The 26290-nt window shown below is 37.2% G+C and overlaps 1 protein-coding gene across 7 annotated transcripts in view; it reads left to right on the top strand.

The window, feature by feature from the left end:
• The window catches only part of ZNF280D (zinc finger protein 280D), a 54743-nt gene that overhangs the window by 13347 nt on the left and 15106 nt on the right, over positions 1 to 26290 (top strand). For all 7 annotated transcript variants that reach the window (XR_012765202.1, XM_075432225.1, XM_075432219.1 and 4 more), the window contains 12 exons: positions 2986 to 3103; positions 10171 to 10280; positions 12023 to 12252; positions 14669 to 14826; positions 15265 to 15365; positions 15462 to 15608; positions 16194 to 16328; positions 19172 to 19416; positions 20466 to 20612; positions 22167 to 22229; positions 22803 to 22921; positions 23106 to 23142. Coding sequence is in view for 6 of the 7 variants with exons in the window: in XM_075432225.1 (XP_075288340.1) it covers positions 2986 to 3103; positions 10171 to 10280; positions 12023 to 12252; positions 14669 to 14826; positions 15265 to 15365; positions 15462 to 15608; positions 16194 to 16328; positions 19172 to 19416; positions 20466 to 20612; positions 22167 to 22229; positions 22803 to 22921; positions 23106 to 23142 (1610 nt within the window). In the remaining variant the exon portion in view is untranslated. The remainder of the gene's footprint in view (positions 1 to 2985; positions 3104 to 10170; positions 10281 to 12022; positions 12253 to 14668; positions 14827 to 15264; positions 15366 to 15461; positions 15609 to 16193; positions 16329 to 19171; positions 19417 to 20465; positions 20613 to 22166; positions 22230 to 22802; positions 22922 to 23105; positions 23143 to 26290) is intronic.

Raw genomic sequence — 26290 nt, forward strand, 5'->3', positions numbered from 1 at the left:
AATATGGTGCAATATTTTTTAATCTCAGGATATCAAAGTTTTTTCTGTGGGAACTGATTGCTTTTGATCACCAACACATTTCCTCAATTTCATAACATGTAGGTCTATAATTTACCCTCTGTCAATGGTTGATATTCCAGTTTTATCATTGAAACATCCCGTTCCAATCACAGCTTTTATTCACTGACTTCCTGTAAAAGTCTAGTTTTTGTGGTTTTGATACTGCACTATGTTAATGTGGTTCCAGAAATTGAGTTAAATTTTACTTCAGTCATACTGTTTACAGCAATTCTAATTCATTCAGAGCTACTGCTGTTGTATATGATAGCATAGGGCTATTCTCTTTAAGAAAAATTGTTCTTACTGGTGAAGATTTTCTATAATTCATCTTTCAGAATGCTCTCCAGTAAGCCCCAGCCAATTGTGTCCGTATCTTTCACCTGCTTAACAGGCACTTTCCTCAGTCTGAGTGTGATTCAAGTTCCAGTTGTTCCTAGTTACTTTTGGGAGAGCAAAGGTTCGAAACCATGCTTTGTAATTTCTCTGTGTGGGTTTGGTTACCCGTTAGCATGTTGGTTTCCACAGTTAGGAAATCTAGGATGCACAGTACGAACCCAGTATTTTCTTCACTAGTCTCTTGGAAAACCGAGAGTGGTGGTGGATTATTTTTCTTCACTTGAGCCTTAGGAACTTAAGTTGTAGAGGTGTTGGGTTTTGCCTTGCTGCATATGAGAGCACCTGTACATGTTGGATTGATTTCTTCCCCACCCTACCCCTGATGTTGTAAAGCTGTTTTGTTTGTTTTCTTTAAAATGTTTTTGCTTTCTAAAGCATGGGAAGATACTGTTTTTTCTGTATGTAAAATGACAGAGCCACACTGCATGAAAAGAATAATTGTAAACAGAAAAGGACATTTTGAAAATTATGAGACTTTGGAATTGTTCCAGGATGTCTGTTTTTACTTTTTTGCTTGCCAGATATGTTTAGTATATAGTAGGGAGATGTACATATGCCATCAAAATACTTACACTATTATTTTGAAGAAAGTTACAATTTTAGCAGCACTTAAAACCAAGCAAACCACAGAGTAGTAAGGGAAGAATTGTGTTGTGAGGTTCAGATGTCAAATGTAGGTGGTATGCGTGGTCCTGCACGTTAAGAGCCCGCAGAGGCCTGCCACCCGAGCATCAGTTGTGCTTGGAGGGGGGTTTGCAGGCGAAGCTGCTTTGATGTAATTTCACTGGCTAGTCTGAAACCGTTGTGGCTACAGTAACTCCTGCTCTGTTGTCACTGCAGCTCATGTAGCTGTTACAAGTAACAAACAGCAGAGAAATTTAGTCACTGTTTGCACAACTACTCTGGAACATCGGTGTTTAATTTGTTTAACTGACCAGAAGAACGGCTTTTCACTATCCTTCAGGTTCTGCAGGGTCTTCATTTAAGAAATGTGCAACAAAAAGGCAAGATGGGTAGAAGCATCTTCCTTTCTGTTCAGATCTTTTGTGGTACTTAGGAGGCAGAAAATTGATTAACATAATTGTATGTGTACTTCTGCACTTCTTTAGACTTCTTGCCATCATGTTTAGTCAACATGGTGGTAGGTAAAGATGTGGTAACTTCCACAGGATGTTTTCAACTAAGTAGCAGAGTTGTGAATGGGATTCATTTTGTGAGATTGATCTTTACAGCAAAAAGTATTTTGGCCTTTGTCTCATGGATACACGGATGATAAAATCTGTGTATGTGTGTTGGGTGATTTTTTTTTCATTATTATTTTGAGGAAAATTGAGCTATTTTTGTCAAATTCTTTGTTTCACGGTACAGCTTGATGAAGTGTAACCAATTTAATTACTTCAGAGTAGAAAGATCAAGTGCCAGTATTTGGCCATTCCTACCTTAATGCTGAAATTAAACCGCACTCAGTTTTTTCTTAACTCCTTATTGTTATTCCTGAAAATATTTCATGTTTCAGATTGTGTTAGGATGAATGGCCTAATAAGATGTGAGCAGTATTGATGAATCTTGGAGTGTTTTTCCTACCCCACCCCCTGATCCTGAATATCTGTAAAGAGAAGTAAATTTCATGTTTCTTTCCAAATGTCACCTATTGAGTGATCAGTGAAGGTGTTTGATTTTAAGTTTTCAGTGTTGCAGCCAAGAAATGTAGACTGTTTCATTTCTATAGGTTATATGTAGTAATAAAAAGCAAACCTTTTAAATTGAAGGGTAAGAGGGTACTTGTACTTGGAGATGCTCAAATAACGAGGAGCTAAGAAACATGAACCAACTTTTAGGTCAGATGTGCTTTGAAAAAAGGCTTTAACTGTATTATTTCCAGAAGTCTTTATGAAATTACTGTACGTAAAAGAAAAAAACTGCTAGTGATGCCATGAATGAGCGCCATTCCCAGTCGACATGCTATAGATACACTTTTACTTTAATGAAAGCTTGACGACTTCGTAGAATTTGATTTATTTAATATCATCTTGCTTTGAGAAGCTTCTGCTTGCTGCAAGTTTGTGCTACTTTTGACTTGTGTCTTGTGATCTTTACAAATGCAGCGAGCTGTTAGGCAAGAGTAACAGGCAAATGCCTGAGTTTGGGTTGAAGAAAGAAAATAGTGGTGTTTTTTGAAAAACAATTCAAGTATAATTTGAAACATCATCAGACTTTTGAACAAAAGTGGTTACAATTAGCAATTTAAACAGATTTAGAAAGATTTCATAAAGTGGACTTTCCCAGATCTTAGTTGTTCGTATTCTGATAAACATGATGAATAAATTAACAGCCACTGATAAGGGTTGCAAACTTAACAAAATGTCAAAAGAAACTATTTTGGGGAGATTGTAGTTAAGTTGATTTACAGCTGAGTACTTGTGAGTACTTTTAAGCAATCACATGTTTTTAAAATAAACACGTTGAAGCCTGCAAGTAAAAAAATGTTAAACCTCAAATTTCTTTTCCCTCTTGAAAATATCTTATTAGGATTATATTATGGATTCTCCACCAGCTGCACCAGATAATACATCTGGTATACTGTTTGGTGTGAGACAGAACTCGGGAGTTCCACAGTACCAGACTGGGCCAGCAGTGAATGTAACAGGTGGGTATAACTGTAGTAGTTAAGAGAAAGAAAGACTGATGTCATTTAACTGTAGTGCAGATCTTTGGGTTATAGCTTCAAATAGGATTTTTAGAACATAGTATAGCTACTTTTTTCTTCCCCCTGTACACTGTGTAACATTTAATGAAATAAACTTTGGAGCCTGGTATTATCAGACTTTGCTTTTCAGCATATTAGACTGACTTGTAATATCAACTGATGTCATCTTATAATGCTCATTTAGATGAATAAAGTGTTGCCAGATCCACTGCAATTTTTTTGACAGAGAAAGGTTCATTTTCAGTATCTCCAGCACTGACTGGCGTGAATAGGAGTGACTGTTAGCAAGAGAGGGGCTGCGTTTCAGCAGAAACTGTTTAACCTACTTAAAAACAAAAAAAAGGCACTTTTTTGTGGCACAGTAAATGAAGTAGATTTGAAGCATGCAGTGTATTCAATCTTAAACAGGTTATAGTTTGGGCCTTCCCTGGTCTTTTGTGAGGGATTGCACTTTTGTAATAATTGACCACAATCCTGTCATTCAGTCTAGAAGTTACAGATGGCAATCACTTCTGATTCCACCATGAGGTAACAGGTTATGTACAATCAATGGCCTAACCAGTCATACTAACAAGTGATGTAGGACAGAATGATTGCTAGTTTATTCCGCTTGATCTGATGATTTTGCTTCTCTAGTTTAGGTGTTCACTCGAGGTACTTATCAATGAAGGGTTGATAGTGCATTTCCTTGCATGTTTCCAACTAGTGTTTGATCTCATTCTTGTATTACTGGGTTAAATAGCTTTTTGTAAAGTAAGCAAAGGTGTTATGTCTTGCAAAAGGTTTAGTATTCTAGCCCTTCTTCTCCAAGGAAAAAGTATTAAAGTTTAATTGTTTGTGGGTTGTGGTTTGTTTTTTTTTTTTAATTTAGGAGACCTGCTCGCATACTTGAAAATTATTTGTATTAGTCTATTATCGAGAAAAACGAAATACTTAAATGTGTCAAGGATTGTAAGTCAAAGTGTCTTTGATATATCATACTTAAGTCTATGTTTATTTATGTGAGATGGTAATCGGATTTGGGAATTAAAGGAAAAGGTTTGTAATTATGGGTTGAAACACAAGTATCTTTGACATAGAAGACAAATTTAAGATACATTTCATTTCACAACAAGGAAGTGTCTGCATATTCTGTGGTTTGGCTTGCATGGTGACATCGCATAACATGCTTACGTTCGTATTGTTCATATATGCTGATGGCTACTTGCCTGTGGTGCTATGCTTCTTCTAATTCATGTGCAGCACTATGGGCACAAGATGTTCTGGAATATAGTATTTAAAAGCAGAATCCTTTTGGGAACTGGCCTGTAATACTCTGCAGGATAATTTTTTTTTTTTTTTTTTTTTTCTTCAATATAGCAGAAGTATTTATTTCTGAGGTCTAAGCAGGGAAATGACAAGCTGCTAACAGACACTAACCAGCCATTAAGGCTGGTTAGGCTTCGAAAACAGGTGGTGATGTGAAGTTAAACAGCATTGATAACTCTTATCTGCAGGTTGGATGGGCTCTGGGGATGTATGTAAAACTGTAGCTTGCTTTCTGAGACTATTTTGTGATCATTCTCCCACAAATTGTACCCACTTGGAGGAACCAGAAAATGCCATAACCAATAGAAGAACAGTTCTGTGGTATTTAGGAGTCAACTGGACTGTATATGTGCATTCATAGCACTAGATTAATGGGAGATGTTGGTGAGGGACAATGCACTAGAGACCTGAAGAAATTTGGCTTTCGTGTCACTATTCTGTTAATTTGATCTGACTGTTACCGCAGTACAGTTGATGCTTGTGTCATAGATTACCATTTCTAATGTCTTTTGCTATCATTCATAAAATCAGGTCCAGCCAGCACAGGTGCATGTAACAGTGGTAACAATTTTACAGCAGTGTTGTAATGTGTGTTTAGAAAGCTGTCGGCAAGGTGATACTGCATCCAATATATTTTGCTTTTTCTTGCAATCACTTTAGATATTGCGCACAATACTCTGTATGAATATAGCTGACTGTTCTGTAATAGCTACAAAATATTTACAAATGTATTTACTAATAACAGGAAGTGAAGGTAATAGACTTCTGAGCATCCTGAAAACCAAACAAGAATTGTTTGGCTGCTGCTTTTCTCTGCTCTCTTGAGTACCCAGAGTTCCTGGCAGTTTCAGCTGTGTGATCCAAGGAATTCTTGTGTCCACATACCAATTCAGAGAGGCACTTTGATTCCTCTTTTCATCTATCTGATTTATACCAACTAGATATTAAATAGAACTTGGAATTGGTTTGATTATTTTTCAAAATAGGCTTTAATTTTTTTTTAAGTGAACAGATTTCAAATGCAAACCTGTGTATATTCTCCTAGTATTATTATAACTCTTCTGAAAGGGATTTTATTAGACCAGTTGTATAAACTGAGTTAAGAATGCTCACCTTTATAAACATATAAAATAGACTTCTAAGTTTTTTGTCACAGATTTGTCAAGCTTTTTTTAATTGAAATTATTAACAATTTTTTGAATATGTAAAAATAGGCCTTTTTTCCAAATCAGGTTTTCTACAGTAAAATAAGATACTTTACTGAAGATTCTTGTGAAATCAGTTAGACCTTCTGTCTTTTCTGTGGCCCTGATTACACAACTACATATTATTAAATATATAAATATAAAATATCAGGTTGGTGGCCTGATGCTCAAATAGCCTCAGTGATACAGAAGAATGCTCATCATACCAGCTGTATGGAAGCCTTTGCTGATCAAGACACGTGTGTCAATGTAACCAGCTTGTATACCTAACTGTGCAGGTATAAGTAAATTTAAAAACCCTAGTAAGTCGTAGTATCTAATGAATAACCTGTTTATTTTGTACATGTGTTAATTACCTTAGGCAAACAATGCATGGAGTGAGACATTTGAGCTTAATGTGTTCATTTATGTCAGAAAGAAGGAAAGATGTGCTACAAAGGAGAATGTTAGGATGATTAAACACGTATATAACAAGTGAATTATGTTTTCCCGTGTGTGAGGCGTAATGTGGTAAATTCTCCAAGATGCTCAAATATCAGCATTCCCTGCTGGGATGCTTTGCCTCTGTGGATTTAATGGAGAGACTATCCAGGCTGTTTGCTAGGTCTAGATAGTTACCACTGAGTAAACACACCTTGGGGGTGGGAGAGGGTTGTTTTGTTTCTTCTCAGAAGAAGTTTGGATAATTTTGTGACACAAATTATCTATGTTTGAGAAGACTTTTAAAGATACTAATTCAGTTTCTTGCTACACCCCGAGAGATCACTGGAGCAGCTAGACCATTGGGAGGGGAATATACAAGAATGTCCTTAGTTCAAGTCATTGTGTCCAGAACTGAAGTCCGGTCCTTACCATAGTTTATGATAGCTTAAGGCTATTTGCAGTGTGTGATTGTGGGAGTTTTACAAGGCCTGTGCTGATACTTCAGACTTCTTGGCAAGTAGCTGTGCTTTTTCAAATCTCCTTGAGTACTGATCTCTGTATTGAGATTACATCATCAAGGGTAATCTTATAGTGACAGAGACATGGGTTTCAGGGCAAGATGGAGCCCAGTATTGATGAGCATGTTAATCAGGCATCAAACCTCTGAATTTCGGAGTTATTTTTTAGTGATTTTCTTTTTTAGAGAAATACTGCAAACAGTAAATGAATCAGATCTTCTTTCAGAAGGGAGCAAATAGGTGTGCAGTGATTGGTCATTAAACGTACAACGCTGTTTTCATTTTGCATACAAACTGTAGTCTCAAACGTTTTACAGAGTTAAATAACAAATGAAACCAGCATTAACATAGGACCAGAAAAAGAGATGTTTTTCATCAGAAAGGCAGAGGTGGTTCCAAATAGTGGGCATTGCAGAAACTAGCTGCTTAGCTTAACATTATTGCTGTGGACTCGCATTGTTCTCAGATTAGTGTGGGTAAAGATGTGAAAGGTAGGCCAAACAAATTCAGGTAGTCATATTTACTGGGTTTCAGGGATGGGGCTCTATCTCTTCGCGTTTACCTTATCCTTCTCCACTGGACTTAGAATATTCAGTCTAAGTAGGATATTGTTTTCTTACCTTCTGTATGGCTTATTATTTTAGGGAAATTTTAGCTGCTTTATGTAGACTTGTCTATCCTTTAAAGTGTGGGCATCAGTAATACATTTGTAATGTACTATGGAAAAAATCCGAGGTTCTTTAATTTAAACCACTGTAAGTCTGAATGAGAGTGGTTTTGTATCTAAGCATCCTGCTATTTCTGAAGGCAACACTGTAACTCCAAAAAAGGCCAAGCCTAATGAGGCTGGTGCTGGAAGCAATTCAGGTGTTTCACCTGCAGTTAACTCTCCAACAGAACACCACCACAAAATGTACCTTCAAAGGTAGGGTAGATCAAATTGTCTAGCTGTCAGTCCCTGCATCTGTCTCATGGAAAAAAGCTAGTGCTCTTACAATGTTTAAGTTGATCAGTATTGATGCTATTAAGACAATGTAAATCAGTAACTGTTCACATGCCTTAAAATAAGAAAAACTTGTGCAAGGATTTATATACCTTTACAAATTAATACACCCCAGGTTATTACCTAGTCAAATTTTAGACCTTTATTGTTTAGTAGGTATGTTTGAATTCTGTAAAGCAATGATTATTAAGTTTAGTGACTGAAGACAGATGATCGAAATAAATGCTCCTGACCTCATACTCTTAGTTCAGATTTTCAATGTCATAAACTGAATAGATATTTAAAACTTTAGAAAACCACCAGCCAGAAAATCAAGATTGAAAGAATTCTATGACTGCTGAATTTATCAACTAATTCTGATTAGATAAAAAGAAGGGGGAAAAAAATCATTGTAGGAATGTCAAGCAAGGCAGCAAGGACTCAGATTGTGTAATCTCCATCCTTGGAGATACCCAGAAGTCTGGACATGGCTCTGAGCATCCTAATAAGGTTGGACTTGCTATGAGTGGGAGGTTGGACAAAAACACCTCCACAGGCCCAACCTAAATTATTCTGTACTTTGACTAGTGATTGCAAAGTGTGTTTTGCAGTTCCCCCCTTTCTTTTGCAGCAGTGTTTTTGATATAGTTTAAAATAATAGTGGGAAGGGAGGAGGGGGATTTAAGTTTCAGAGAAAGGTTGTTCTTTGAAAGACCTTTCCCTCCTTACAAGAAGACAGGTAGTCTAGCTGTTGGAGTGTGTTAATAATGAGGTGCATTTTCCTCTTGAGCCAAAAGCTGCTTTCCAGCTGATTGTACTAGACAAGGATTTATTCTTGACTTTGAGATATTTCCAACCACATACTCTCTCCTATAATATTAACATGAGGAGCTACCTACAGTGTGATTCTGTTGTTTGGAATCATTTCATATTTGGGTTTTTTTGCATGTCTTGTTTGCAGCTGGTTTACTATCAGACTCTTCTCCAGCAACCAGAAGGAAGTGGCTACAACATGGAATATTTCAGCAAAAAAATTTCCTTTCCCCTTTGTTGGCTAAAACAGATACTGTCCTGCAGCCTGTAATATGCAAAAGATAACTGGAGGATCTTACCAAATGCAGTAACAAAGTAGTAGATCATGTTCACTGAGAACCTTATTTTTATGAGTTTGGTTTTAAGCTGTCCCATGCTAGCATAGCAATTTCTAATCTGTCACGGAATCCAGTGCTGTAGCACTGTAGAACAGGAGATCTTGCTGCAGAACCCGTTTTCTTCCAACTCAGCTTGCACTTAGCTGTGACATGTCAAAATGTTTCACAAACTGTAATAGTGAAGACTTGCAGCACTGTCTTGACAGTACATCGCTTGCACTGCCATCCACTCATGTGAAGGACTTTCTGCTGAATTATGATTCTTAGCAGTACCATTATTTTCAAGGGAAAATACTGTTTGATCCATGTCAGCCTCATGGACTGTGCAAGGCTGTTTTTGTTTAAAAAATGTATAACACTGTGGCATGGTTATCTCAACTCATACATTTACTCATTCCCTTGTTGTAAGGTGGATGTATTTGTGTGTTTATTACATTTTTTCATAGTCCTGCAGGGTACAGTTGACTCTACAGTTGAGATGTTACTAAAACTCTTCCTGTGTTAAACCTTTTCTTCTAAACTACTTAATCGGCATGGAGTCCTTCAGATCTGTGAATGACTTGAGAATGCAAGAGAACTTCATCTGGAGTAGTAGCTCTTGCTTTGATGTTTTTTGGCAGTTTGGAGAAAACTGGAAGCCTGGGTTTAGTCATTAGTTTAAGCTAATGCAAAGCTTTCTTTTTTTTTCTCAAAAGGTATTAATAATTTTATGTTGATAAGAGAAATATAATTTCCTTTCATTACTGGGAGTAACTATTTAGAGGATTTATTCTCCGGGTTCTCCAAAGCCACCTTTGCTCAACAGGAATGATATATTTGAATAGGCCTAGGTTCCACCAGCTGTCCAGAGAGAAATATTCTCATCATTGAGAACCAGATGATGAGATTCCTTTCCAAAACCATTTATCTGAACCCTATTGTGATGAACATCAGGTCATGGCATAAAACAAGTTTTACATGTTCTTTTGAGAATTAAAGTTCTTAAAACAAAAACATCAAAAATCCATCCTATCCGAGGGGAGAGCGGGAAGTGGTGCACAGAATTAGTGCTTTGTCTCCGTCATGCTACCTTCACCCCCTCCCATTGTTTCCTTATTTGTTGCTAAGATTTTGTAAAAGTTGTTTATATGTCTGTATCAAATGGAACAAACTCAAACTCAGTTTGGAAAAAAGAAAATGTAGTTAAAATATGGTTGTGAAACCTTGCTTATGATTACTACAGCTATGTCAGTTGTAATAGTTTTCATATGGTGAACCTGCTTTAGCAGGGGGTTGGACTAGATGATCCCCAGAGGTCCCTTCCAGCCCCTACGATTCAGTGATGCTGTGATGTAATGCTGTGGTTTTGTTAGAACAATAAATAATAAACTGATTGTTCTGCTTGTGAATTCTGGATCCTAAAATATTTTCAATTTTGCAGGTACAAATGCTGCATCAAGCATCATTAAAAATGGAGGACCTTTTCCACGAGCTTGTCCAAAGTGCAATATTCATTTTAACCTTATGGATCCTCTAAAAAATCATATGAAGGTAAAATATTTTGGGGCTGGTAAGCATTAAAACGAACTTATGTGGGCTTCTGTGTGGTTATGAAAGAGTGCTATGTTTTGCTATGAAGATATTCTGGCTTCTGGCTCTGATCAACTAGAGCCCAAATGCTCAATGTCTTGCTATCATGGAGAGGAAGAATGGAGTAGGGGAGCTCTAAATGTTGCCATTTTTTACCTTATTTTTCCAGTGAATTGAGGCATATTTGCTGTCTCTGTATGATTTCTCTCTGTCACAGCTGTGACATCTTGAAGCATTGGCCACATTCAGGTGAATTTGATGAAGCTAAGTGCCTTCATCATTGGCAGCTGCTTGATCCACATCTTTTGTTAGATTGTTACAGAGACAAAGAGGACATTGTAGACTTACCTTTTTATCTTGATCTGTATCGCCTGGTAGCTAAAAAAGTTGTTAAGCTGAAGGGAAAAACTTAATCTGTAGTTCATACTTAAACACTGTGAGAAACAAAGCTTTCAGAAACTAATCATCACTTAGTCTGTTTACGATACTACTTGTTATTGTTTCTGGAACCTTTGTTTCCTGGAAGATATTTATTATAATTTGGCAAAGATTCATGCAGTTCTCAGGTATGGGTATTCCATTTCAAGGGGCAGAGAAATGGCTTTGCACTCCATACACAATGTGAATAACCCATGTGAAAAGAAGCATGAACTACTGTGTAATAAAAATCTGTGTGGCTCTGAATTACTGTTAAGACAGGTCATTCTGATTTACTGGGCTTAAGGTACTCTAAATAGTAGCTACTGTCCTCTTCAGCTTCAGAATATGATGAAACATAGGTAACAGTAGAAAAAAAAAATCAAGGGCTTTATCTTTCTCTAATAATTTTTTTTTGTGGAGAATAGGTTTTGCACTGACTACATCAACCGAATGAATGAATCATTGAAGAAATGGGTTTACCTAGTATTATTTAATTAAATTTTTAGTTGAACTATATGGGATAAATATACCTGAGTTACACTTCCACAGTAGAAAAGGAACTCCTTACTGGTAGACTTACAGAAAATAGTCCTGCACAATAACAACCATTATTCAGCAGGAGAAAGATCTGTCCTGTGAAACATTCTAATTTTGTTCACTGTTGAAAGCTTCATAGCATCATGTATATGAAGTACTTCATACTTCTTAAGTGTTAAGTTTCATATCGTAGCTGGTGGGTTAAGGTTCATTATGTACACTTGGACATAAAGAAACTTGAACAATGTTGTGTGACAAAATTTCTGATTTTTTCAGTAATGCTGGAAAGAACTTTTGCAGGTTTCAACATCTGTTCTCCTCAAAAAAATAAATGATAAAACTTCCCACTAAGTTATCTGTAAACTTATGCTTGTCAGCAAAATACTTGCATAAAAGCTGCTTCTCTCTTTCTTGTTATTAAATTTAAATGAAGTAGACATTTTTATAGTAAGGCAATACCACTAATCTGATTTCTAGCTTAAATTTATCTTACTTGAACCTATGAGAATAATCTCTTTTCAACTTTTATAATACATAGTGTTTTATTACCTAAACACTACCTAAAGATCCGTTACTGTTCAAAATCTGTATGTGAATATGATGAAAGCTGGTGTGTCAGAGAATAGAGCCTTGCATCCAACTCTAGTTAGTGAGTGTCTTCAGTTTTTAACATGTTGTTGTCATCGATGCAGTTTGAGATACTCATGCCTTTGTCTCTGTGTCTTCTCCTTCCCCTTTCCATCCAGTATTGTTGTCCAGATATGATAAATAACTTTTTCCTGGGAATGCCCAAAACAGAATGTTCAAGCACAGCAAGCAAGACTGCTGAATCGGAGAAAGGAAAATTGATTATGTTAGTTAATGACTTTTATTATGGGAAACATGAAGGTGACACCCAGCAGGTACAACAGGAGCAGAAGACTCATACGACATTTAAGTGCTTCAGTTGTCTGAAAGTTCTTAAAAATAACATAAGGTATTTGAACTCTCTTCCTTAATTGTTTGTTAATCACTTACAGCCCATAGCACTTAGTCTCATGCATTAAAAATTTGTGTCTCTGGAATAAAATTTTTTTTCTCATTGAAAACTGGTAATATTGGGTGACTGAACAGAAATTAAATTAATTCTTAATGTGTATGGCCATAACTTAAACTTCTTACAGATTAGAGTACAAATTCTAATGTTGTCTAACGTAGAGTTTGAGTGAGAGCAGTTGTAGGACTCTGTTGCCCTTTCTAACCCCAAAGTATTTTACAATTTGCCATCTGTATTGATGGCGATATCAGTAGATGCAAGTGTTAATTCCCTTTAGGGATGCAGAATGACTAATGGTGGTTTACTTATGTAACATCTGTTATTTTGATGGAATAATTTTAGTTCCAAGTGCTGCAAATAACTTCAGTAAGCTGTTTTAGTAGGTAGACAAGTTCATGTCATTGTTCCTTTGGAAGTTAAGGTCATTGAACTTTTTTACATGCATTCTTCAAGGGGAGCTGAAGTAGCAGAATGTAAAACTGAAAAATGGTCTATTTCTTCAAAGGAAATAAGGAATGAACAGGTTTATGCTAACATGAGACCCATACTATTGTCCAAAACAGAAGTTTCATGTAATTACAAACATTAAATTTGCTATTAATCATTAAATGAGGGTAAATTTTAAGTAAAAGTGTCAGTAATTTTTCTTAAGCAGCTTGAAAATGTTGTATGTTGTTAGACTTTAAAAGAGTTTACTCTCATGATTTTATAGTTTCTGTTAATTATGGCATTTTTTTCCCTTGCAATTTATCTTTTTAAGAGCAATAAAAAATGTTTGATATGGCCTGAGAGGTTTTCCTTCTGTTTGCGTGTGCATAATATTTTTCAGATAAACCTTTCTTTGAGTATCATGAAAAGTAGACCACAGGAAGAATATTTTATTAAGATACTGGGTTCAGTTAAAAAAATATTTAGTAAGCATTATTTTCTACTCAGCATTATATTGTAAGCTGTTGGTGCTCTGGTGCCTGTATGTTCCACAGCAAGTCTTTAGAAAATAAGCACTTAATTTTTTTCTTTGAATTTCTCTTGAATCGACTTTCAGCCATGTTAATTTTGGCTGTAACTTTGTAGCTTTATTCCATAGTTCTATAACTTCAGAATCTTTATTCCAAGATATCTTTTACACCTTTAACCATTTACATGGACAAAATAAATGCATAGTGCCTCTCTACTTCTAGTGGAACTTTTCTGGAAAAGCACAAAGTGATTAATCAGGGTAATCCCCCGCTGCTTTTGAAAGAGCTATGGTTGAACACACCATTGAAATAATGTTCTGTTAAGGTAATATGCAGTACTAGTGTCAATTCCTTTCATCTGCTTAGGTACCTGGATATATTCAGTTAGATATTTTGGGGTTTTGTTTTGGTTTTTTACTTTTTTGGTTTCTTTATGCTGCTGCATGATATTAGAAGCTTGAGCTCAAGAGACTATTCTCCTTACTCATTTGTTTTTTCCAGTTCCAAGGTCACTACTTTGAGAACTACATTCCTTTTGTGAGTGTGACCTACATTTAATAGTTCCTCTGGCTGTACTGAAATGAAGCACATTCAGAATAGAACAGTTTTTGAAGTTTAATAGTAGTGAGTTGTGCAGCTAACCTGTCCTTGTGCTTCTCCACCAGTAACTGTGACCTGCCAACGTTGTCGTGGGTGCGTAGACTTCTCAGCCGGAATAGGTTTCTACTACAGATAGGTGGACATATTAATGAGGAAAAGGTGGTAACCTGAAGTAATAACATACCACCAACTTTCTCATGCTCTTGATTGTCAGTTGCACAGTGACATTCTTTTGATAATTGTCCTTGATAATTCAACTTCAATCCTAAATGCTTTATACAAAGAAAACTCCTGCTGGTGGTTTTCAGTTACAGCTATGATGTCTTAATTGCAGATATGTTCTTGCTACTTAAGTTTTCACTATAGTTACAGTTATACTTACTTCAGAATGTGGCTTTGAGATCCTGGTGGGGGTGAAGTGTGAACAGCTGACATGTTTTGTTGTTGTTGCCTTTGCTAATTTCCATTTATTTCAAGGCAAGAATTTTGTCTAAGCAAAAATGAAAAATGCACTAGATTGCTTAGTCTTAGAACATGTTTCAGGTATGTTGCATGTTCCTTATTATAGTCCAGTTTTCTTTTTAAGCTTTGAAAGATATTTCTGGCATATTCATCTTGCTTAACTTCGTTGCCTTTTTTTAATGGACAATTATTCCTTAGATTTTTTTTTAATTGCAAAGTCCTTACAGAGTAAAGTTTCTAAAGAATAAGGAATCCTGTGCATCTTGCATGTGAGATGCCTTGTATACTGAATGTTAAAATGTAGTTTTTTTGCACCTGTTCACTATCATTTAAAGGTTTATGAACCATATGAAACATCACTTGGAGCTTGAGAAGCAAAGCAGTGAAAGTTGGGAAAGCCACACCACCTGCCAGCACTGTTACCGTCAGTTTCCCACCCCATTCCAGCTGCAGTGCCACATTGAAAGTACACACACGCCTTACGAGTCATCCAGTAAGTTGGACTGAATCACATTGAAGCTTTTTGTGACCTAAGATTTTTAGATATTTTCAGACTTTTTCTTCGCTGGTTTGTAACTTCAGAATAAAGCTGTTGTAATTTTGAGAGTAATGTAGGAGCTGAGCACTCATTCAATTTATGTTAGAGCAATACGTGTGTAGAAAAAAAATTTAAAAAGCTTTTTGTTTTGTGTTTTTTGGTTTTGTGTTATGAAAGCTTGAATGCAAGAATTCATGTTGTTTAAGACTACTGAACTCCTGGCTTCCTGAAATTATACAGGGAATTTCTTCTGAATAGTATTAGATGGCTTTACAATCATTAGATGGCTTTACCAGTGTAGATTTATGCAGTTCACATATACATATGTGTTTATAATTTGTCTACTTATGACCCCAAATTAAATTTTATTTCCTTTTTTTTCACTTTTTCTAGCTATTTGTAAAATCTGTGAATTATCCTTTGAAACAGAGCAAGTTCTTTTACAACATATGAAGGACAATCATAAGCCAGGTGAAATGCCATATGTTTGCCAGGTATCTCAGAGTGACTGTTTTCTATTTAGATTACACCACCTCCCTGTCTTTACTGTCAATAAACTTTTAACAAGAAAGTAAAACTTTTTGTTTTAGGTATGCAACTACAGATCCTCAGCTTTTTCAGATGTAGAAACACATTTTAGAACAGTTCATGAAAATACAAAACATTTGCTATGTCCATTTTGCCTCAAAGTAATTAAAATTGGAGCACCATATATGCATCATTACATGAGACATCAGGTAAGCGGATGTTTTCAATAGTTAGTTTTAGGTAAATGCTAAATATATGTCATGAATCTATCTGGAAAAAAAAGTGTAACTAATTTATATGGTTATTACTGGATAATACTAGTTAATAAAATATAGTAGAAGTATTATGACTGCTTCTTTTGAAAAGTTGTTAAGGGAATTGTTACACTTTGTGATGTTTTTGTGTGAAAGTAGCTTCCTGTTTAAAAAAAATCTCAGAATATCCTTGAAAGAATATCTCTGCTTTTTGGTTTCTTTATTAAGTTGTAGGGATATGTTCTGCTTTTCTTGAGGGTACTAGCAAACCTTTCGCTAGTTCAAGTTGACAAAAAGATTATGAAGTACTGTGTCTTCTTGTAACTTGTAACCTTATTCCTCCTTAGTACTGCCTTGAATTTTCAAGTATTTAAATAGTCTCTCTTTAATTCCTATGCAGTAGCTTGGCTTTATACAATATTAGGAGTTTGTCCGGTTGATATTTTAGAAACTGGATGATCATTGCTTGAGACAAGCTAGGGTTGGAATTTTGTTTATCATGACATTTATGCTTACTATAGATTTTTACTTTTTTGAAAGAAAAAAGGGATATACCGTTGCACTAAGTGCAGACTGCAATTTTTGACTTGCAAAGAAAAAATGGATCACAAGACTCAGCATCACCGAACATTTAGGAAACCCAAACAATTAGAAGGATTGCCTCCTGGAACAAAGGTAAGTGTTAATACAGGAAAATCAGTGGTGGCAAAGGTAAAAAAAATAAAAGGGGGTGAAGCAGGAAGAAGTGCTCTTCTCTCTTCTTTTCCAAAGCAAAGATTTGTTTTGTTTTGTTTTGTTTTGCCACCTCAATAGCTAAAACTCTAAAAAATACTCCCAATTGCAAGAATTACCAAGCACAGTTTATGGTGATCTGTGGTGCTGGTCTCTGTCCCAGTCTTCCATACACGGTATATGCCAGTACTTCAATCAGTGCTGCTGCTTTCTTGGGCTGTTGGTTAATTTGTCCCCTCCCATTTATCCTTTCTTGTGCTAGGAGAAAAGAAGCTAGTCTGGATGTTGGTCTGAGGAGTCTGCATCATTTCTTCTGAAAGAGTTTCAACCTGTGGAAGGTGGTGACAAAAAATCATAGTGTGCAAGATCTACTTCTCCACAGACAATGTGTACTTAAGACGAAGTTCACCAGGTCTTTTAGCTCCATTTGAAGAGGGGGTGGGGAAAAAACCCACAATGTTCTGCTAAGTGTTTTATGAAGTAGACTTGGGTCCCCTCAGAACACTTGCAGAATCGTAGAATCATGAAGGTTGGAACAGACCTCTAAGATCATCAAGTCCAACCATCAACCCAACACCACTATGCCTGCTAAACCATGTCCTGAAGTGCCACATCTACATGTTTTTTTGAACACCTCCAGGGATGGCAATTCCAGCACTTCCCTGGGCAGCCTGTTCCAAAGCCTGAAGTCTTTCCTAATATCTAATCTAAACCTCCCCTGATGCAGCTTGAGGCCATCTCCTCTTGTCCTATTGCTAGTTAGTTGGGAGAAGAGACCAACACCCACCTCACTACAACCTCCTTTCAGGTAGTTGTAGAGAGCAATAAGGTCTCCCTCAGCCTCCTCTTCTCCAGACTAAACAGCCCCAGCTTCCTCAGCCGCTCCTCATAAGACTTGTTCTCTAGACCCCTCACCAGCCTTGTTGCCCTTCTCTGGACACGCTCCAGCAACTCAATGTCCTTCTTGTAGTGAGGGGCCCAAACCTCAACACAGTACTCAAGGTGAGGCCTCACCAGTGCTGAGTACAGGGGCACGATCACCTCCCTACTCCTGCTGGCCACACTATTCCTGACACAAGCCAGGATGCCGTTGGCCTGCTTGGCCACCTGGGCACACTGCTGGTTCATGTTCAGCTGGCTGTCGACCAGCACCCCCAGGTCCTTTTCCGCTGGGCAGCTCTCCAGTCACTCTTCCCCAAACCTGTAGGACTGCATGGAATTGTTGTGACTGAAGTGCAGGACCTGGCATTTGGCCTTTTTGAACCTCATCCAGTTGGCCTCAGTCCATCAATCCAGTCAGTCCAGATCCCTCTGCAGAGCCTTCCTACCCTCGAGCAGATCGACACTCCTGCCCAACTTGGTGTCACCTGCAGACTTACTGAGGGAGCACTCAGTCCCCTCATCCAGATCATTGACAAAGATATTAAAGAAGACCGAACCCAAAACTGAGTCCCGGGGAATGCCACTTGTGACTGGCCGCCAACTGGATTTCACTCCATTCACTACCACTCTCTGGGCTTGGCCATTCAGCCAGTTCTTTATCGAGTGAAGAGTACACCCATCCAGACTATGGGCAGCTCGTTTCTCTGGGAGGATGCTGTGGGGAACAGTGTCAAACGCCTTACTAAAGTCCGGGTAGATGACATCCACAGCCTTACTTTCATCCACCAGACAGGTCACGTGGTCATAGAATGAGATCAGGTTGGTCAAGCAGGACCTGCCTTTCATGAATGCGTGCTGGCTGGGCCTGAACACCTGATTGTCCTTCACATGTCTGGCTAGCACTCAGGCTATCTTTAAATCATTCTTCCAGGAATGAACCACTTCCGGGAAGGAACCGCTTAGACTAGGATTTTCCCCGTAGATTTCAGGACTTCTTCCTACAGTTTTTTAATGATGTGTGAAGATATGTGTCCTTTCAGTTGAAAGGAAGAAGAAAATTAACATTTTCAGCTCTTCACAGTTCATTTGCTGTAGAATCAGGAAGGGAGAATGACTGAAGTGGATGTTGATTGTGTCACTTGGCAGAATGTAAAGCACTGATTCTCTATTCTGTGACAATACCTCAATTTTCTAAAGATTTCAGGGTCTTCATGATCTAATAAAAGCTTAGATGATGTTAAAATTTTGTATTAGTAGACGTTGCCAGAATGTAGGTGATGAGACTGAAGAGCTTGGAACCAGTTTTAGAAGATAAGGTGCTTCTAAACTATGAGTATGGGCAAGAAGTATAATTAGGAGTCATGCTGCAAGTGAAAACTGGAGAACCAATTTTAAGGGCAAGACAAGGAAGTGAGAACACCAGATGAGAGGTTGGAAACTAGAATTAGTCCTTGGGGGTCTAGGATGAGGTGCAAAAAATAGGTGAAGGAGATAGATGAGCTAATGAGGCAACAAGACAGGACTTTTGTTAGATCCAGGCACTGATGGGATTGATATTCTTGTTAGTAGGGCTAATAGGTCTGACCCTTCTGTTTCTTTTCCACAGCTACATTTTTTTGTTGTAAGAGCGCAGGGTGTAGCCAGTTTCCAGGTCTGAAAAGAGAGTTGTTTTGTCATGGGTACTCTTTCCACCAAAACAAGAGCTTTTTAAGAATCCAGTAGACTGTTTAGGTTAGGTTTACTCTGGTCAACAATATTTCATATTTTTCAAAGCAGTCTTTACTGAAGGGGGTTTCTTATGCTATGATTTTTGTCCTAAAGTGGCTGAAACATTAAGACAAATAGAAATGGGAACTTAGAAAGTTTAAATCTAAATAGAAAATTTTTTAATTTCATACTTGTAGGTGACTATTCGAGCATCTGTTGGATCTCTTCAATCAGGATCAGCAGCTACATCTTCTGTTAGTACAAGCACTTCCACGTTTCAGTTATCACCTAAAGCTAAAAATACAACCACAAAAAATCATAACAAATCTAATACAAATAAGTCAAAAGCAAAATCAAAGCCGACTGCATCGAGGAAGCAAAATGCGTGGACCAACAGCAAAAAAAAAAAGGACGTTACAAATATAGCATTGCATCATCTAAGGTAAAATATTAGCATTAAAAGTATCTTTAAGTATACTTTGATGACAAATAACTGATCATTTAATTATCTTTCAAGAACTTCTAATACGGCAATACAGAATATTTGACACTTTGGTTTTTCAGGAAAAACAGGCACGTAAATTTTACACAGCCTGGTACTGTGATTGTGATTCTGAATCTTCATTCATGAATTTTTTTGGTGGTAGACTACCTTAGGATGTAAGAATGGATGTTCTGGAAACTTTTCTGTTCTATATTTAGTATTTTTTTCTGCACAGAGCCACAGACTCTTGAAGTACTGACTCATTAGGCAGACATATTTAAAAGTGACTTGTGGAGGGGAATATATCTGCCTGGGTGTTCTTTGAAAGTTTTATTGTGGAGGGAAAAGTATTTTCCTCTTAAGAGTTTTGTTTGAACACATTATTTAAAAGGTTAAGTCTCATCTGTCCTAGGAGATACCTTAATTTGGGGAGCTACCCCAAAAAGAAAATCAAGAAAGTAAAAGCAAGCTGTTGGGAGAATGCTGTACTTGTGTTTACAATTTGCTGGGTTTTGCTATCCTTATATTAATAATTTAGTAGGTGTTTTATGGACTAGAAGACAATTTCATTGGCTAACAGGTTAGCAGTTTTCTTTGTCAAAGATTGTAGACATCTCCGTTCCAATAAGGTGCTAACATTCACAGTGTGTAGCTAAAACATCCAAAAATGGCCAGCAAAATTGGGGAAGAGCGGGATTACATTCTTGCTTTGTAGATATTTCAAAGCTTGGTGTGAATATGAGGGGTGAAAAGGCTTTTTCTGTGCATCGTGGTGGATGAAGTGTTTCTTTGAAATCCTTCTCACATACACAGAGGCAACAGCAGCAGCAGAAAAAACAAAACTTTCTCCATGTGTGCTAACTTAACTTGTAATAAGTATTTAACTGATAAATTAAAGTTTCTAATTTTTTTCCCTAATGTAAGCAAGCTTGGTACTGACTTAAAGCAAAAAGTTTGAAATAGTTATCTTCAAGTATTGATATTAACAATTAACTTTTTCATATTAGTGTTAGGTGTCGTTTGGGAACTCACAAATGCATTGAGTGTTACTCGGAAATAAAAGATTTTGCAAGCCATTTTCCTGCTTACGTCCACTGTAGCTTATGCAGATACAACACTAGCTGTAGTAAAGCTTATGTGAATCACATGATGAGGTAAGAACTCTTCAAAATTTTTATGATTTCATAAATTTGTATAAGGTGTGTGAAATGTTTTTATTAGCTAAATTTCTAACTAGGTCATAGGACTGGCAGGGAAATGTGTAAGGTTGGATTTTTACTTTGTACTGAGGGCCCAAACCCCGTGTTCTTGTTTTGCCCTAAAAATCCACTGGTTCAGTCAGTGTTCTGTCTGTGCTTCAGAGTTTCTATGGGTTCTTCTGTAATCATTTTGGCCAGGCATAACAAATAATAATTAATTATCGTGCATTCTCTGGGTTTCAGATGAAGTACCTCCTCTGATTTTACAAGTGCTGAATGCATACAGCCACAGCTATTGCTAATGAAATATGTTTCCAGAGTTCATGTAAAGAATGTCTCAAATAGCGTAGTCCAGTGGATACTTTTTCTTACATCTGGTCATCTGTAAAAATATAAACTCATTTTGCTGGAGGTTTGTCACTGATTGTGAGAAAGTGTCGGGTACTACTGATGACAGCTGTAAAAAAGCCTGTTAAGAAAACAAATGCATTAGTTTTCAGAGCAATAGAATTATATTATGCAATAATTAGACACAGATCACATAGCAATGATGATAAAAAAAAAATTTTGAAAACCTACTTGTTAGTCCTGTGCCCTGAACAAGCCAGTGTATTGCGGGAAAGTACAGAATGCAGTTGTCTTTTTAAATACATGTAAGTATGAAATGCCTTGGCATTTTTTGAATGCTAGAGTCTTGAATTTATGACTCAAGTCTTTGAAAGTTATTGTATATATATCATATGTTGATGTGTTCATACTCATTTCAATGCTCTTGTAAGTCCTAGGCTGAAATAGTTTACGTGCTTTTATGCATATAGCATATTGGTTGCATGCTTAAAAACAACAATAAAATTCATGTGCTTAATTCTGATTGTACAAGAGGAACTAGGGCACTAATTCTCCCCCTGCTTTGACACCTTGCAGCAGCTATCATCACCTTTTTTGGTGAGCATAAGGAACAAGGGATGATAAGGAGGAAGGCTGTTAGGGGGAAGGATGTTTCTGCAGTAGCATCCCCTGTACTCAGCTGCTCGCTTTTTGTTTTGTATGGGAGTACAGTGTTGGCACGTACTTAACCTGCATATGAGATAAATTAAATTTTCAGTCTCTAAGGTATCTCATTGAAAGCTATCTCTTTAGGAAGCGTGAGTTCAGCAAAGCTTCACTTTTTTTGTAGAGCCCTGTATTGCTACAGCCCTGGTGCTTCAAGAGCTAAACTGCTGATGGAAACAATGTGACTGTGTTCTTGCAGACTGCTAATGAAGTTAAGCCTTGCCCTTTCCAAACTCGTTATTTACAGGAGAGCCAGTTTTTTAAACTAGAGTTGAGATTCATAAGCCTGTAAGCTTTCAGCAATTTAAAGTTTTGGAATAGCACAGGTCAATAATTGAGTCTTGTATTTTCATGCCTTGTCATAAGCAAGTCACAGTACCATGTGCAATGTAGGGGATGTGTGGAGTAATGTACTCAAGAAAACCAGTCGAAGTGGTAACATTGTCTTATATTTAGTTTTCACAGTGCTCGTCCAAGTAAAAGATTTTGGATCTATAAGAAGCATTCAGAAGAGCTACGGTAATTCAGCTTTTTTCAGTTACAGATGATTATGTTTTTACTTTCTGATAGTGAACTGATTAGTTAAATGAGATTAGAGCCTCTTGAATTTCTAACCTTCCACAATTAAGAAAAAGCAGGGAAATAAAAACATTAGCTTTTCCACTAGAAATGTACTGTTTAATGACACATATTTGTCCACATTTATTGAGTTCTTTCTTAACCCAGAGCAGTTTTTAAAAATATTTATATTTCTTTATTTTCCAGTTATTCATAATGTGCAAAATGGGGAGCAGGAAAGAAACCAAAAAAGCATCAACCAACCAAAACTGAGAAACTCAAACTTTACAGATAATTTTTTGTCTGAAGTGGTGTTCTTTGTGCTACATCCAGCATGGAGATGCCCTGGTCATTGACTGGGATTTCCAGGTGCTAGCTGCAGTACAAAAAGTACGAATATATTTTAGTGAGTAATCTAAAGTTGTGGGGAATTTTATTTATTTTTTTTATAGTCTGTCCTGTTGCTGTAAGTTAGGAAAACTGTTTTCATAACCATGTTGTATTTATACTCCCTTTTTACTTTCTCTTCTCTAGAGGTGTGACTGTAGTATGTCTTAACTGTGATTTCCTGACTGATGTTTCTGGCTTAGATAGGATGGCCACACATCTGAGTGAAAGCCACAGTCATACTTGTCAAGTTATTATAGAGAAAGGTGGGTACATAGTGTCTTTTTTATATAGTGTACATATATAAATACTTACATGTGGATGTGTCTGTTATTGCAGTCCTTCTTTCAGTTGCATTATTATTTCTATGTACTTGGATTTGAAAGTGAGTACTTCTGTATTTCTACATTTTAAAATATTTTTAATTAAATCCTTTATTTTTATTTTCAGTTTCTGTAGATATCCCAACTGCTGAACAAGTATCTGAGTAAGTTTTGTTTTACTGCTCAATGTTTATTTCTATTAATTTAGTGGCAGATGGCCAAAATTTGCACTTTGAACTTGGGTTTCTTTTGAGTTTTCATAGAATTTGAAATGTATGGATGAATATAGACCCTTACTTTACTAGTGCTTTTTGCTCTTACCATATCCACAATTACAGGAATGGAGAAACAAATTAGTTACCTGCTGCAGCCAAAATCAAAACCAGGTTTGTGTTTGGTTTGGCCAAAGAGACTTAAATAATTCTTGCGATACTAGAACTTCTCAACCTTGACTTCTGAGTCTAAACATAGTGAGACTGTCACTTCAACTTGCTTTTAATACAAGCTTTATTACATGAGTGGTTTATGTTCTTTATGTAATATTAACGTGAATTTTTAAAAAGACGCCTTTATTGAAATAGGACAAATTCAGTCTTAATCTTTTTATAAATATATACCAAATTATTTTCAAAATTATTGTTTATGTGACAAAGGTATACTGTTTTGTATTAACTTTTTAATGCTGACTTTCAAAGAAAAATTAATATGAGGATTTTGGCTTTCAGGCTTTTTTAAGGATTTGAAAAAGAACCTGCAGTATTGCGGAGATTGTGTTGCAGGGTTTGCGTGTTTGTTTTTTTTTTATCTTAGAAGAGTCAGATGTGCCAAGCCATCCCCAGTTATCTTGGAACAGTACGTGAGGCTTTAAATGTAGCTTGTGAGCCTACTTCTGCCTTAATTGAAGGTTCAGAGGTGTGTCAGTTGAATCAAATGTTTGAGTTTTCTTAACCGTTTCAGAAGACAGGAGCAAAAATGTCAATTAGACTGCTAAAAAAGATATCTTAAAAGACAGAAGAAAATAGTTTAACCCTAATTTAACAACAACGTGTCATTAAGTCTATCTAGCCTATGGCAGAATTCTGAGAGGGATTACATATTCTCGTGCAGGATGAGAACTCTTTCAACAGAGCGAGAAGTTCTTAGGTCTCTAAGCATAAATCAGCCTTCACTAAGTGTTGGAAATATCCTCAATAGGTTATTTCTTAACTATGAAGTACTCTCTCTCTTAGTTTCCATAAAGTGGTCAGTAAGAGGGGATACTGGAATAATCTGTCTTCTGATCCAAACATGGAAATACTTGGCTTTGGCGATGAGTAATAGTAGAGCAAAATATGTACTATAAGCTTCAAACATCCACCAGTAACTGTTTAGCATGTGATGCAGTTGAATAAAACAGGTGATCTGATGGGATGACTAATAGACATTATTAAAAAGAATTGAAGATATTTTGGCAGGAATGAACAGAGGAAGGAAGTTAATTTGGGAAGGCATTCCAAAAAGCCATTTGAAAAAAGAAATTTCTGGCTTTGCAGCACAGAATATTGAAATTGGACAAAACACTGGAAAGAGTCATCTAGGAGGGTGAGCTGTATTCCCTTCATTAATCCAGGGTGGTTTGTGTCCTTTAGCAGTTTAGATTTCCATGAAATTCAAACAATGGGAAAAATAAAATGTTGAGCTGTGATATGATCTTAGCTTTTCTACTTAGAGCTGGCAGTAGGTGTTGGGAATTAATATTTGCTGAACTATAAGTAAGGAAAGGTTATAGAATCATAGAATAGTTTGGGTTGGAAGAGACCTTTGGAGGTCATCTAGTCCAACCCCCTTGCAGTGAGCAGGGACATCTTCAACTTGATCAGGTTGCTCAGAGCCCCGTCCAACCTGACCATTACTGTTTCCATGGATGGAGCATCTACTACCTCTCTGGGCAACCTGTGCCAGTGTTTCACCACCCCCATGGTAAAAAAATTCTTCCTTATATCCAGTCTAAATCTATCCTCTTTTAGTTTAAAGCCATTACTCCTTGTCCTGTCACAACAGGCCCTTATAGTCCTGCTTTAGGTACTGAAAGGCCACAATAAGGTCTCCCCGCAGCCTTCTCTTCTCCAGGCTTAAGAGCCCTAAGTCTCTCAGCCTTTCCTCACAGGAGAGGTGCTCCAGCCCTCTGATCATTTTTGTGGCGCTCCTCTGGCTCCAGTCCAGTAGGTCCATGTCCTTCTTGTGCTGGGGACTCCAGAGCTGGACGCAGGACTCCAGGTGGGGTCTCACCAGAGCAGAGCAGAGGGGCAGACTCACCTCCCTCGACCTGCTGGCCATACTGCTTTTGATGCAGCCCAGGATACAGTTGGCCTTCTGGGCTGCGAGCGCACATTGCTGGGTCATGTCCAGCTTTTTATCCACCAGTACCCCCAAGTCCTTCTCGGCAGGGCTGCTCTCAATCCCTTCATCCCCCAGCCTGTATTGATACCAGGGGTTGCCCCAACCCAGATGCCTGACCTTGCACTTGGCCTTGTTGAACCTCATGAGGTTCATACATACACTTCTTGAGCTTGTCCAGGTCCCTCTGGATGGCATCCTGTCCCTCAGGCCTGTCAACCGTACCGCTCAGCTAGGTTATAATGTGTTGAATGGTGGGGAAAGAGGTACAACTGTGGCTGGCCTTTGTCAGTACTACACAAGGATCTTACTGTCTTGAATATATGTTAGAGAGATGTCGCATGAAAATATTTAAGAATGTTGGGTATGCAAATCATGTATTACTCAGAAACAGTTGGGTGAACACTGAAAAGATTTGAAGTAGTCAATAGTATGTGCAGGTTTGTTTCTGCAAGCTGTTGTATTAGGACAGGTGCAGATAGCCATTATTTTTCAGAGCTCTGATGGCTGGCATAAGATTAGTTACTGGTACTACATGAGGTGATATGGTCTGTGATGGTGCTTTTTGAAACTGTCATGCTCATAGACTTCATTAATTTCAGTAAATCTTGTCCTGTTCCATGTACTAATTCTCTGGTACTTTGGACAAGAATATATCATTGCTACACATAAGAGCATGAGTATACCTGTGTGGCAGATTTCTTTATTTCATTATTCGCAGTACAGAGTACACACAAAAATGTTCATCTTTTTGCGGGATGGTTCTTGATGGCACTCTGTGGTTTGCTTTGGAAGAAGAGTAACTTGCAGACAATATTCATAACTTTAGCTGTGTGGTTTCTCAGTGATCTATGAGTGTTTCTTCCCATTCTTTGACCTATAATTCAGTGGGGTATGACTTGTTTATGGGGCTCTTCAGAATCACTTCATCATTGC

The sequence above is a fragment of the Opisthocomus hoazin genome, chromosome 10 (genome assembly GCF_030867145.1).
Source record: "Opisthocomus hoazin isolate bOpiHoa1 chromosome 10, bOpiHoa1.hap1, whole genome shotgun sequence".
In the NCBI taxonomy this organism is placed as follows: Eukaryota; Metazoa; Chordata; class Aves; order Opisthocomiformes; family Opisthocomidae; genus Opisthocomus; species Opisthocomus hoazin.